General features: G+C 38.9%; 3 protein-coding genes across 3 annotated transcripts; all 3 read left to right on the top strand.

The window, feature by feature from the left end:
• The first annotated feature begins 1,339 nt into the window (after positions 1–1,339).
• On the top strand, positions 1,340–4,157 carry LOC135236949 (olfactory receptor 2G3-like). Its single transcript, XM_064303571.1, has one exon. The coding sequence runs from the start codon at positions 1,651–1,653 to the stop codon at positions 2,578–2,580; it is 930 nt and encodes a 309-aa protein (XP_064159641.1). The 5' UTR covers positions 1,340–1,650; the 3' UTR covers positions 2,581–4,157.
• Positions 4,158–4,704: 547 nt separating this feature from the next.
• Positions 4,705–6,060, top strand: LOC135236607 (olfactory receptor 2G3-like). Its single transcript, XM_064303074.1, has one exon. It carries the CDS (start codon positions 5,003–5,005, stop codon positions 5,930–5,932), a length of 930 nt encoding a protein of 309 aa, XP_064159144.1. The 5' UTR covers positions 4,705–5,002; the 3' UTR covers positions 5,933–6,060.
• Positions 6,061–7,890: 1,830 nt separating this feature from the next.
• LOC135236285 (olfactory receptor 2G6-like) lies at positions 7,891–11,221 on the top strand. The gene has a single exon (XM_064302554.1). The coding sequence runs from the start codon at positions 8,376–8,378 to the stop codon at positions 9,303–9,305; it is 930 nt and encodes a 309-aa protein (XP_064158624.1). The 5' UTR covers positions 7,891–8,375; the 3' UTR covers positions 9,306–11,221.
• Positions 11,222–15,103: the final 3,882 nt, after the last annotated feature.

Below are 15,103 nucleotides of genomic sequence, written 5' to 3'. Positions count from 1 at the left end.
GACACCACCAAGAATCACCCTAGCAACCACCTAGAATAACATAGCAACCACCTAGCAATACCCAAGCAACAACCTAGAACTCCCTAGCAACCACGTGGCAGCACCCTAGCAACTACCAAGAAGACCTTTGCAACTGCCTAAAACTCCATAGCAACCACCAAGTTACACCCTAGTAACTGCCTAGAACTCCATAGCAACCACCTAGCAACACCCTTGCCACCATCCAGAACACCCTAGTTACTGCCTAGAACACCATAGCATCCACCTAGCAATTCCCTAGCAACCGTCTGGAAGTCCATAGCAACCACCAAGCAACATATTTGCAGCTGCCTAGAGCTCCATAGCAACCACCTAGCTATGCCATAGACAACACCTAAAACACCCTTGCAACCTCCTACAGCAACATAGCAACTACTTAGCATTGTTCACTCTGTTAGACAGAAAGTCGACTTTGCATTGGCGGCAACCACACTTCACAATTTCCGCAGGGATTGTCTAGTTTGTTATGTTTTCCCCTCCTAATTGCTTGAAAGGACATCCAACTGATGTTCAGCCAATCACAGAGCCTCTTCCTTAGCAGTCACTGTTCCTTGCCTGACGACTATGATTTTGCGATTCTGTTAATATGTGTAAAATTTGCATGTTCCAGTTAAGATCTTGTACCTAAAGGTATGACTTCTTGATAATCAAACCACACACACACACACACACACACATACATAAGTACCTGGGTGCACTTAGATATAAATATAGACTGTAGCTATGTATTTGAAACGTGCAATAAGCATTAAAACAAGATTCCTGACTCCTGTGTCCAGACCGACACACCATTGGGACAGCTGCCATTTTCTGGTCCAGCCGATTAACCTGCAAACCTCCTTTACAGCTTTATATTGAGAAAATAATGTATTAAAATCATCAAGTGTATTACAATATGAATGCGTGAACAGCACGATCCTAAGGAATGTTGAGCCATTCATATCAACCAAAGGCCTTTATTAAAATCACTGTCATAAATCCAATGATGAAGGAAAAATGGCCCCTTTTAGTGATAGTTTCATACTTCAAACTTCTCACTGTACATGCCACTGAGAGAAAAGTCCTACTTACAGTGTGTGTGTGTGTGTCTGTGTGTAAGAGAGAGAGAGTGACATAATGCATGCACCCCTCCCCCCCCCTCCACCTTTTTTCATGTTTTGCCCCTGACCCGTAGAGAGTCTGTGTACGCCATTGCACACGCCACTGTGTACAGGCCGGTGATTGGCTGGCTTGACGCAATCTAGATATAAATCCAGACGTGGTGAACATCGACATTAAATATTTCTGCGTGCTGCTTTCTTTGTGTGGTTCGAAACAAACTGAATGAAAACTTAAGCCCTTTGGCTTGAACATCAGCAAAGGATTTCATTATTTTCCAGTATATGAAGCTTTTTTTAAATGTTATTTCGAAAAACTCTTGAAGGATTTCAACCATATAGTTAATTGCATTTAATTCTAATGACAAATATTTGTGAACAAAATATTTGGATAATTTCTGAGTAGGAAATCTGCAAGCCTTACAAACAGGAAGACTGATCATTCTTCACTGCCTCTTTTTACTGTTTGTGGCGCAGGAGAATTTATCACCAACATCGAGTGCACAAAACTACCATGACGAATTCAACTGAAATACTGTTTGTTCTACAAGGACTGAATGACACGATGTCAAACAAACGCATATACTTTGTTGTCACTTTTTTCGTTTATCTTTTTACTATTTTAGTGAACCTGACTTTGACCGTGACCATTATTTTGGACAAAACGCTCCATGAGCCCATGCTTATATTTCTCTGTAACTTGTGTGTAAATGGGATATGTGGTGCCTCTACATTTTATCCAAAAATATTGCTGGACCTTTCATCTGAATTGAGTGTCACTCCGTATAAAGCTTGTCTCGCTCAAATATTTTTAATATACTGCTGCGTATTCTGCGAGTTCAATACGCTAACAGTGATGGCTTATGACAGGTATGTCGCGATATGCAAGCCGCTCAGTTACCACTCCATCATCACGCCTCGGAAGATTGTGAAACTCCTGCTTTTGACCTGGCTTTTTGCCATCTGTGAACCTGCTATTGTCGTGATCCTTACAGCCAGACTGCCCTTGTGCGGAAACAAAATTGAAAGGATTTACTGCACATGCTGGGCCGTGGCGAAGCTGTCATGCGTGGACACCACCATTAACAACATATACGGCTACAGTCTCATGATTTTTCACCTTGCACAAGCATCGCTGATCTTGATTTCCTATGTCAATATCATAAAAGCCTCTGTGCGATCAGCGGAAGATCGGAGTAAGTTCATGCAGACTTGTTTGCCCCATTTAATCGCAGTGACCAGCTTCTTGATCGCATTTCTTTTTGACCTCCTGTACGCTCGCTACGGTCCCACTGATCGTCTGCACGAACTTCGTAGTATCATGTCCCTGGAATACCTCATTATTCCACCGCTTCTAAATCCCCTCATCTATGGCCTGAGACTGAACCAGATCCGCCGGAGAATCTTTAGAATTTGCAGCCAGAAAATAAGTGCTCTAAAGTGAATATTGTGTCAAGTTTGCTGTCCAGGCAGGAAATGATAGATTTTTTTTTTAAATCTGTGATTGATTGAATTTAACATTTAGAGCTGATATATAGGCATTTGAATTGTTATCAGTTCAGTTGTCTCATTTACTACGTAAATTTTCTTTAAGATTTTGTTTGCAAACCCTGTATAGTCTAATTTAATTCTCTCGCACCCATACAGGTAGGCCTACTGTAGGTGCCTGGCACACAGTAGCGTACACAAGTTTAGTCCTCACAGTGAAACTGCTTCATAATTAAAAACCAACCCCTGTGGTTTGTCTGGTCTTCAAAGCACAGATATATTGCTTATGTGCACACCTTCCAAAGGCAAGGATATGCAACTGATTTGAATGAGGAAATATGCGATAACATATTAGATAATAAATATACAGAAAATGGGAGACTTCTTTCCAGTAATTCTTCAAAAGATCAACACAGAAAAAGAAACTTGAAAATTATGATGTGGCTTTAAATAACTTTTGTTTCTGTTGTGAAAACACATACATAAATTTCTAGAGGAAAATGAAAAATCTTTAATCCTTAAAATGTATTACCTCATATGGACATTGACAAAAAAAAAGAAGAAAAAACTCCATTAGCAACAGGAAAAAAATGATCAAATTCACAAACAAATCAGTGCATATACAATATCAAATAATGCAGAGAATAACTCTCAGACACACTTTTAAAAGTAACAGATAAAACCACACAGTTTAAAACTAAAGGGACGTACAACAAAACTACAACATGTTATGACACAGAATGGGAATAATTCTGCAAGGAACACTATTTGTTTGGGTTTGTGCCATTATCACACACACCCACGAACACACGCACACACACACGCGCACACATTTTTGTAGATTAAATACATGATCTGAGCTGATCAAAAAATAAGATCTTGTATTTTGTGCAAGGGTGTTATTTTTAATTGTTAAAACATGCCGACTGCATGGGTGATGCATGCATGCACAATACGCACCAATCCGCATCTCCGGTGGACCCAATGCCACACATACATGTGCAGATTTTTGTTTCATTGATGTGACGCATTTGCCTCCAAGTGGTCACATTGACTATATAGGTGAGACCACACTGGAACTTCCTTCTTTTAAGCCCTGATGAAGACCAGCAGTTTGCAAAACATGTTGGCTTTTTTCATGTTCAGGCTTTTTAATACTTTTTTTATATTATAGCCATGACTGTACAGAACTGTGATTCAGCCATTGTGTAATGTGTATATAGTTTGTTATGTCGTACCTTCCTATTGGCCCTAAGATAATGTGCGATTTACTTTCAGCCAATCACAGAGCCCCTTTTTTAGTATCAGTGTTCCTTAGCAGTTGCTGTTCCTTTCTTGAGTACAATGATTCAGAGATTCTGTTAATATGTGGACTTACTCATTTCCTTATGTTAGAATTTGCATGTTCCAGTTTAGTTATTGTACCTAAAGGTGTGTGTTCTTGACACACAAACCACAGACACATACATAAGTACCTGTATGCACCTATAGACTGTACCTATTTTTGAATGTGCAATAAATAGTAAAACAAGATTCCTGACTCCTGTGTCCTGACTGACACCCCAATGGGACTGCTGCCATTTTCTGGTCCAGCCGATTAACCTGCAAACCTCATTTACAGCTTTATATTGAGAAAACAATGTATTAAAATTATCAAGTGTTTTAAAATATGAGTGCGTGAATAGCACAATCCTAAGGAATGTTTAGCCATTCATATCAACCAAAGGCCTTTATTAAAATCACTGCCATAAGTCCAATGATTAAGGAATAATGGCCCCTTTAAGTGATAGTTTCATACTTCAAACTTCTCACTGTACATGCCACTGAGAGAAAAGTCCTACTTACAGTGTGTGTGTGTCTGTGTGTGTGTGAGAGAGAGAGAGTGACATAATGCATGCACCCCCCCTCCACCTTTTTTCATGTTTTGCCCCTGACCCTTAGAGAGTCTGTGTACGCCATTGCACACGTCACTGTGTACAGGCCGGTGATTGGCTGGCTTGACGCAATCTAGATATAAATCCAGACGTGGTGAACATCGACATAAAATTTTTCTGCGTGCTGCTTTCTTTGTGTGGTTCGAAACAAACTGAATGAAAACTTAAGCCCTTTGGCTTGAACATCAGCAAAGGATTTCATTATTTTCCATTATATGAAGCTTTTTTTAAATGTTATTTCGAAAAACTCTTGAAGGATTTCAACCATATAGTTAATTGCATTTAATTCTAATGACAAATATTTGTGAACAAAATATTTGGATAATTTCTGAGTAGGAAATCTGCAAGCCTTACAAACAGGAAGACTGATCATTCTTCACTGCCTCTTTTCACTGTTTGTGGCGCAGGAGAAATTGTCACCAACATCGAGTGCACAAAACTACCATGACGAATTCAACTGAAATACTGTTTGTTCTACAAGGACTGAATGACACGATGTCAAACAAACGCATATACTTTGTTGTCACTTTTTTCGTTTATCTTTTTACTATTTTAGTGAACCTGACTTTGACCGTGACCATTATTTTGGACAAAACGCTCCATGAGCCCATGCTTATATTTCTCTGTAACTTGTGTGTAAATGGGATATGTGGTGCCTCTACATTTTATCCAAAGATATTGCTGGACCTTTCATCTGAATTGAGTGTCACTCCATATAAAGCTTGTCTCGCTCAAATATTTTTAATATACTGCTGCGTATTCTGCGAGTTCAATACGCTAACAGTGATGGCTTATGACAGGTATGTCGCGATATGCAAGCCGCTCAGTTACCACTCCATCATCACGCCTCGGAAGATTGTGAAACTCCTGCTTTTGACCTGGCTTTTTGCCATCTGTGAACCTGCTATTGTCGTGATCCTTACAGCCAGACTGCCCTTGTGCGGAAACAAAATTGAAAGGATTTACTGCACATGCTGGGCCGTGGCGAAGCTGTCATGCGTGGACACCACCATTAACAACATATACGGCTACAGTCTCATGATTTTTCACCTTGCACAAGCATCGCTGATCTTGATTTCCTATGTCAATATCATAAAAGCCTCTGTGCGATCAGCGGAAGATCGGAGTAAGTTCATGCAGACTTGTTTGCCCCATTTAATCGCAGTGACCAGCTTCTTGATCGCATTTCTTTTTGACCTCCTGTACGCTCGCTACGGTCCCACTGATCGTCTGCACGAACTTCGTAGTATCATGTCCCTGGAATACCTCATTATTCCACCGCTTCTAAATCCCCTCATCTATGGCCTGAGACTGAACCAGATCCGCCGGAGAATCTTTAGAATTTGCAGCCAGAAAATAAGTGCTCTAAAGTGAATATTGTGTCAAGTTTGCTGTCCAGGCAGGAAATGATAGATTTTTTTTTTAAATCTGTGATTGATTGAATTTAACATTTAGAGCTGATATATAGGCATTTGAATTGTTATCAGTTCAGTTGTCTCATTTACTACGTAAATTTTCTTTGTTTGCAAACCCTGTATAGTCTAATTTAATTCTCTCGCACCCATACAGGTAGGCCTACTGTAGGTGCCTGGCACACAGTAGCGTACACAAGTTTAGTCCTCACAGTGAAACTGCTTCATAATTAAAAACCAACCCCTGTGGTGTGTCTGGTCTTCAAAACACAGATATATTGCTTATGTGCACACCTTCCAAAGGCATGGATATGCAACTGATTTCAATGCGGAAATATGTGATAACATATTAGATGATATATATATATATACATAGAAAATGGAAGACTTCTTTCCAGTAATTCTTCAAAAGATCAACACAGAAAAAGAAACTTGAAAATTATGATGTGGCTTTAAATAACTTTTGTTTCTGTTGTGAAAACACATACATAAATTTCTAGAGGAAAATAATTAATTTTTAATCCTTAAATTGTATTACCTCATCATTGCAAAAAAAGAAAAAACTCCATTAGCAACAGGCAAAAAAAAAAAAATCAAATTCACAAACAAATCAGTGCATATACAATATCAAATAATGCAGAGAATAACTCTCAGACGCACTTTTAAAAGTAACAGATAAAACCACAGAGTTTAAAACTAAAGGGACGTACAACCAAACTACAACATATTATGACAGAATGGGAATAATTCCGTAAGGAACACTGTTTGATTGGGTTTGTGCCATTATCACACACTCACACACAGACACACACCCACAAACACACGCACACACACACTTGCGCACACAAATTGTTGCAGATTAAATACACGATGTGATCTGAGATGATCCAAAAATAAGATCTTGTATTTCGTGCAACGGTGTTATTTTTAATTTTAAAAACATGCCGACTGCATTGGTGATGCATGCATGCACAATACGCACCAATCCGCGTCGCCGGTGGACCCAATGCCACACATACATGGGCAGATTTTTGTTTCATTGATGTGACGCATTTGCCTCCAAGTGGTCACATTGACTATATAGGTGAGACCACACTGGAACTTCCTTCTTTTAAGCCCTGATGAAGACCTGCAGTTTGCAAAACATGTTGACTTTTTTCATGTTCAGGCTTTTTAATACTTTTTTATATTATAGCCATGACTGTACAAAACTATGATTCGGCACATTGTGTAATGTATATAGTTTGTTATGTCGTACCTTCCTATTGACCCTAAGATAATGTGCGATTGACATTCAGCCAATCACAGAGCCCCTTTTTTAGTATCAGTGTTCCTTAGCAGTTGCTGTTCCTTTCTTGACCACAATGATTCAGAGATTCTTTTAATATGCGGACTTACTAATTTCCTTATGTTAGAATTTGCATGTTCCAGTTTAGTTCTTGTACCTAAAGGTGTGAGTTCTTGACACAAAAACCACACAGACACATACATAAGTACCTGTATGCACCTATAGACTGTACCTATGTATTTGAACGTGCAATAAACAGTAAAACAAGATTCCTGACTCCTGTGACCTGACTGACAGCCAACTGGGACTGCTGCCATTTTCTGGTCCAGCCTATTAACCTGCAAACCTCCTTTACGCCCTATATTGAGAAAATAATGTATTAAAATCATTAAGTGTATAAAAATATGAGTGCGTGAACAGCACGATCCTAAGGATTGTTTAGCCATTCATATCAACCAAGAGTTTTTATTAAAATCACTGTCATAAGTCCAATGATGAAGGAATAATGGTCCCTTTAAGTGATCGTTTCATACTTCAAACTTCTCACTGTACATGCCACTGAGAGAAAAGTCCTACTTACAGTGTGTGTGTGTGTCTGTGTGTGTAAGAGAGAGAGAGTGACATAATGCATGCACCCCCCCCCCTCCACCTTTTTTCATGTTTTGCCCCTGACCCTTAGAGAGTCTGTGTACGCCATTGCACACGCCGCTGTGTACAGGCCGGTGATTGGCTGGCTTGACGCAATCTAGATATAAATCCAGACGTGGTGAACATCGACATTAAATATTTCTGCGTGCTGCTTTCTTTGTGTGGTTCGAAACAAACTGAATGAAAACTTAAGCCCTTTGGCTTGAACATCAGCAAAGGATTTCATTATTTTCCAGTATATGAAGCTTTTTTTAAATGTTATTTCGAAAAACTCTTGAAGGATTTCAACCATATAGTTAATTGCATTTAATTCTAATGACAAATATTTGTGAACAAAATATTTGGATAATTTCTGAGTAGGAAATCTGCAAGCCTTACAAACAGGAAGACTGATCATTATTCACTGTTTCTTTTTTACTGTTTGTGGCGCAGGAGAAATTGTCACCAACATCGAGTGCACAAAACTACCATGACGAATTCAACTGAAATACTGTTTGTTCTACAAGGACTGAATGACACGATGTCAAACAAACGCACATACTTTGTTGTCACTTTTTTCGTTTATCTTTTTACTATTTTAATTAACCTGACTTTGATCGTGAGCATTATTTTGGACAAAACGCTCCACGAGCCCATGCTTATATTTCTCTGTAACTTGTGTGTAAATGGGATATGTGGTGCCTGTACATTTTATCCTAAAATATTGCTGGACCTTTCATCTGAATTGAGTGTCATTCCATATAATGCTTGTCTCGCTCAAATATTTGTAATATACTGCTGCGTATTCTGCGAGTTCAATACGCTAACAGTGATGGCTTATGACAGGTATGTCGCGATATGCAAGCCACTCAATTACCACTCCATCATCACTCCTCGGAAGGTCATGAAATTGCTGATTTTTACCTGGCTTATTGCCATCAGTGAATCTGCTATTGTTATGGTCCTTACAGCCAGACTGCCCCTGTGTGGAAACAGAATTGAAAGGATTTACTGCACAGCCTGGGCCGTGGTGAAGCTGTCATGCGTGGACACCACAATTAACAACGTATACGGCTACATTCTCATGATTTTTCACTTTTCACAGGTATTGCTGATCTTGATTTCCTATGTCAATATCATAAAAGCCTCTGTGCGATCAGCGGAAGATCGGAGTAAGTTCATGCAGACCTGTTTGCCCCATTTAATCGCAGTGACCAGCTTCTTGATCACATTTCTTTTTGACCTCCTGTACGCTCGCTACGGTCCCACCACTCGTCTGCACGAACTTCGTAGTATCATGTCCCTGGAATACCTCATTGTTCCACCGCTTCTAAATCCCCTCATCTATGGCCTGAGACTGAACCAGATCCGCCGGAGAATCTTTAGAATTTGCAGCCAGAAAATACGTGCTCTAAAGTGAATATTGTGTCAAGTTTGCTGTCCAGGCAGGAAATGATAGATTTTTTAAAATTTTTTATCTGTGATTGATTGAATTTAACATTTAGAGCTGATATATAGGCGTTTGAGTTGTTATCAGTTCAGTTGTCTCATTTACTACCTAAATTTTCTTTAAGATTTTGTTTGCAAATCCTTTATAGACTAATTTAATTCTCCCGCACCCATACAGGTAGGCCTACTGTAGGTGCTTGGCACACAGTAGCGTACACAAGTTTAGTCCTCACAGTGAAACTGCTTCATAATTAAAAACCAACCCCTGTGGCGTGTCTGGTCTTCAAAACACAGATATATTGCTTATGTGCACACCATCCAAAGGCATGGATATTCAACTGATTTCAATGCGGAAATATGTAATAACATATTAGTTGATATATATACAGAAAATGGACTTTTTTCCAGTAATTCTTAAAAAGATCAACACAGAGAATGAAACTTGAAAATTATGATGTGGCTTTAAATAACTTTTGTTTCTGTTGTGAAGACACATACAAAAACTTCTAGAGGAAAATGATTAATGTTTAATCCTTAAAATGTATTACCTCATATGGACATTGACATCATTGCAAAAAAAGAAAAAACTCCATTAGCAACAGGCAAAAAAAATGATCAAATTCATAAACAAATCAGTGCATATACAATATCAAATAATGCAGAGAATAACTCTCAGACACACTTTTAAAAGTAACAGATAAAACCACACAGTTTAAAACTAAAGGGACGTACAACAAAACTACAGCATATTATGACACAGAATGGGAATTATTCTGGAAGGTGCACTATTTGATTGGGTTTGTCCCATTATCACACACACACACGCACACGCACACTTGCGCACACAAATTTTTGTAGATTGAATACACAATGTGATCTGAGCTGATCAAAAAATAAGATCTTGTATTTTGTGCAAGGGTTTTCTTTTTAATTGTTAAAGCATGCCGACTGCATTGGTGATGCATGCATGCACAATACACACCAATCCGCATCTCCGGTGGACCCAGTGCCACACATACATGTGCAGATTTTTGTTTTATTCATGTGACGCATTTGCCTCCAAGTGGTCACATTGACTATATAAGTGAGACCACACCTGAACTTTCTTCTTTTAAGCCCTGATGAAGACCAGCAGTTTGCAAAACATGTTGACTTTTCTCATGTTCAGGCTTTTTTTTTTATTATAGCCATGACTGTACAATACTGTGATTGGGCCATTGTGTAATGTATATAGTTTGTTATGAGGTACCTTCCTGTTGGCCCTAAGATAATGTGCGATTGACTTTCAGCCAATCACAGAGCCCCTTTTTAAAGTATCCGTGTTCCTTAGCAGTTGCTGTTCCTTTCTTGAGTACATTGATTCAGAGATTCTGTTAATATGTGGACTTACTCATTTCCTTATGTTAGAATTTGCATGTTCCAGTTTAGTTCTTGTACCTAAAGGTGTGTGTTCTTGACACACAATCCACACAGACACATACATAAGTACCTGTATGCACCTATAGACTGTACTTATGTATTTGAACGTGCAATAAACAGTAAAACAAGATTCCTGACTCCTGTGTCCTGACTGACACCCCACTGGGACAGCTGCCATTTTCTGGTCCAGCCTATTAACCTGCAAACCTCCTTTACGGCTTTATATTGAGAAAATAATGTATTAAAATCATGAAGTGTATTAAAATATGAGTGCGTGAACAGCACGATCCTAAGGATTGTTTAGACATTCATATCAACCAAAGGCCTTTATTAAAATCACTGTCATAAGTCCAATGATGAAGGAATAATGGCCCCTTTAAGTGATAGTTTCATACTTCAAACTTCTCACTGTACATGCCACTGAGAGAAAAGTCCTACTTAAGGTGTGTGTGTGTGTCTGTGTGTGTGTGTGAGAGAGAGAGTGACATAATGCATGCACCCCCCGCCCTCCACCTTTTTTCATGTTTTGCCCCTGACCCTTAGAGAGTCTTTGTACGCCATTGCACACGCCGCTTTGTACAGGCCGGTGATTGGCTGGCTTGACGCAATCTAGATATAAATCCAGACGTGGTGAACATCGACATTAAATATTTCTGCGTGCTGCTTTCTTTGTGTGGTTCGAAACAAACTGAATGAAAACTTAAGCCCTTTGGCTTGAACATCAGCAAAGGATTTCATTATTTTCCAGTATATGAAGCTTTTTTTAAATGTTATTTTGAGAATCTCTTGAAGGATTTCAACCCTATAGTTAATTGCATTTAATTCTAATGACAAATATTTGTGAACAAAATATTTGGATAATTTCTGAGTAGGAAATCTGCAAGCCTTACAAACAGGAAGACTGATCATTCTTCACTGTCTCTTTTACTGTTTGTGGCTGCAGGAGAATTATCACCAACATCGAGTGCAAAAACTACCATGACGAATTCAACTGAAATACTGTTTGTTCTACAAGGACTGAATGACACGATGTCAAACAAACGCACATACTTTGTTGTCACTTTTTCGTTATCTTTTTACTATTTTAGTGAACCTGACTTTGATCGACATTATTTTGGAAAACGCTCCAGAGCCCATGCTTATATTTCTCTGTAACTTGTGTGTAAATGGGATATTTGGTGCCTCTACATTTTATCCAAAAAATATTGGGGACCTTTCATCTGAATTGAGTGTCATTCATATAAGCTTGTCTCACTCAAATATTTGTAATATACTCATCGTATTCTGCGAGTTCAATACGCTAACAGTGATGGCTTATGACAGGTATGTCGCGATATGCAAGCCACTCAATTACCACTCTATCATCACGCCTCAAAAGGTTGTGAAATTGCTGATTTTTACCTGGCTTTTATGCCATCTGTGAATCCTAGTTATGGTGGCCCTTGACAGCCAGACTGCCCCTGTCGAAACAAAATTGAAAGGATTTACTGCACATGCTGGGCCGTGGTGAGCTGTCATGCGTGGACACCACATTAACAACGTATAGGCTAATTCTCATTTTTCACTTCAGGCATGCTGATCTTGATTTCTATGTCAATATCATAAAGCCTCTGTCGATCAGCGGAAGATCGGAGTAAGTTCATGCAGACCTGTTTGCCCCATTTAATCGCATTGACCAGCTTCTTGATCGCATTTCTTTTTGACCTCTGTACGCTCGCTACGGTCCCGACCGCTCTGCACGACTCGTGGTTTATCATGTCCCTGGAATACCCATTGTTCCCGCTCCTAAATCCCCTCATCTATGGCCTGAGACTGAACCAGATCCGCCGGAGAATCTTTAGAATTTGCAGCCAGAAAATACATGCTCTAAAGTGAATATTGTGTCAAGTTTGCTGTCCAGGCAGGAAATGATAGATTTTTTTTTTTTTAAATATGTGATTGATTGAATGTAACATTTGGAGCTGATATATAGGCGTTTGAATTGTTAACAGTTCAGTTGTCTCATTTACTACCTACATTTTCTTTAAGATTTTTTTTTGCAAAACCTGTATAGCCTACTTTAATTCTCTCGCAAACATACAGGTAGGCCTATTGTAGGTGCTTGGCTCACAGTAGCGTACACATGTTTAGTCTCAGTGTTCTCACAGTGAAACTGCTTCATAGTTAAAAACCAACCCCTGTGGTGTGTCTGGTCTTCAAAACACAGATATATTGCTTATGTGCACACCTTCCAAAGGCATGGATATGCAACTGATTTCAATGCGTAAATATGTGATAACATATTAGATGATATACATACAGAAAATGGAAGACTTCTTTCCAGTAATTCTTAAAAAGATCAACACAGGGAATAAAACTTGAAAATTATGATGTGGCTTTAAATAACTTTTGATTCTGTTGTGAAAGCATACAAAAATTTCTAGAAGAAAATGATTAATTTTAATCCTTAAAATGTATTACCTCATAGGACATTGCATCATTGAAAAAAAAAAACTCCATTAGCAACAGGCAAAAAATGATCAATTCAAAACAAATCAGTGCATATACAATATCAAATAATGCAGAGAATAACTCTCAGACACACTTTAAAAGTAACAGATAAAACACACAGTTTAAAATTTAAAGGGAAGTACAACAAACTACACATATTATGACACAGAATGGGAATAATTCTGCAAGGAACACTTTTTGATTGGGTTTGTCATTATCCCCACCACACCCCCACACACACACTGCCCACAAATTTTGTAGATTAAATACAAATGTGAAGTGATCCAAAATAAGATCTTGTATTTTGTGAGGTGTTATTTTTATTTTAAAAACATGCCGCTGCATTGGTGATGCATCATGCAACACCCCAATCCACCACCCAATCCACACAACATGGCAGATTTTGCTATGGGCACTCAAGTGTCATTGATATATATGAGACCAATGAATTCTTCTTAAAGCTGATGAAGACCAGACTGTTTTGTAAATGTTTGATTTTTATGTTCAAACTATGCCATGCTGCATTGGTGATGCATGCTACAATAACACCAATCCATCGCCGGGGAAATGCCAATACATGCAGATTTTTTTTCATTGATGTGCGCATTTGCCCCGGTCACATTGACTATAGGTGAGCCAAGAACTTCCTTCTTTTACCTGATGAAGACCAGCAGTTTGCAAAACATGTTGACTTTTTCTGTTCAGGCTTTTAAATACTTTTATATTATACCCAAAGACTGTACAAAACGTGATTCGGCCCATTGTGTAATGTATATATAGTTTGTTATGTCGTACCTTCCTATTGGCCCTAAGATAATGTGCGATTGACTTTCAGCCAATCACAGAGCCCATTTTTAGTATCAGTGTTCCTTAGCAGTTGCTGTTCCTTTCTTGACCACAATGATTCAGAGATTCTGTTAATATGTGGACTTACTCATTTCCTTATGTTAGAATTTGCATGTTCCAGTTTAGTTCTTGTACCTAAAGGTGTGAGTTCTTGACACACAAACCACCCAGACACATACATAAGTACCTGTATGCACCTATAGACTGTACCTATGTGTTTGAACGTGCAATAAATAGTAAAACAAGATTCCTGACTCCTGTGTCCTGACTGACACCCCACTGGGACAGCTGCCATTTTATGGTCCAGCCTATTATCCTGCAAACCTCCTTTACGGCTTTATATTGAGAAGACAATGTATAATATGAATCAAGCATATTAAAATATGAGTTAGTGAACAGCACGATGCTTAGGATTGTTAGCTATTCATATCTCCCATGTGGACCCAAGTCGGGAAAGGTGCAGTAACACACTGAGGACCACTTTCCAATTGAAAAGGTTTCATTTCGATGCGCAAAGGGAGACTCGCTACGGTGCCACGACAAGCGTTCTGTACGAATCTCAACGAGACAGCCACAAGTGAGGGTGTAAGTATACTGTTCAATAGTGTGGAGATTACCAAGTGTGAACGTTCCTAGGAAGGAATATACATTGAACCAGACTTCCCGGGGACACCCAAATGGTCTGCTGCGGGTGACACCCTGTTGATCTGTGGCAATTGTACATCCTTACAAACAGTGATTGAACTCTATTCGTGCCCATTTGTCTCTAGCAATGGGAAGCAGTTACAGAGTGTGAGTGTAGGAATGTGTATACAGAATGAAGTTAAGACACAGAAAGCAACTTAATTGTTCAAACCTATCAATATCAACCAAAGGCCTTTATTAAAATCACTGTGATAAGTGAAATAATGGTGGAATGATATCCCGCTGATGTGATAGTTACATGCTTAAACCTTCAGTACTTGATAAAGTGATGGTTAATCACTGTGCATGCCAGTGAGAGACAGTCTTGCT

This window comes from Anguilla rostrata, chromosome 12, assembly GCF_018555375.3.
Source record: "Anguilla rostrata isolate EN2019 chromosome 12, ASM1855537v3, whole genome shotgun sequence".
Lineage (NCBI taxonomy): Eukaryota > Metazoa > Chordata > Actinopteri > Anguilliformes > Anguillidae > Anguilla > Anguilla rostrata.
The sequence above is the reverse complement of the archived record's forward strand: the minus strand, read 5'-3'. Positions and strand labels throughout refer to the sequence as shown.

Excerpts from the sequence above, each read along its gene's own strand:
- LOC135236949 (XM_064303571.1), top strand. The coding sequence starts at position 1,651 with ATGACGAATTCAACTGAAATACTGTTTGTTCTACAAGGACTGAATGAC.
- LOC135236607 (XM_064303074.1), top strand. The coding sequence starts at position 5,003 with ATGACGAATTCAACTGAAATACTGTTTGTTCTACAAGGACTGAATGAC.
- LOC135236285 (XM_064302554.1), top strand. The coding sequence starts at position 8,376 with ATGACGAATTCAACTGAAATACTGTTTGTTCTACAAGGACTGAATGAC.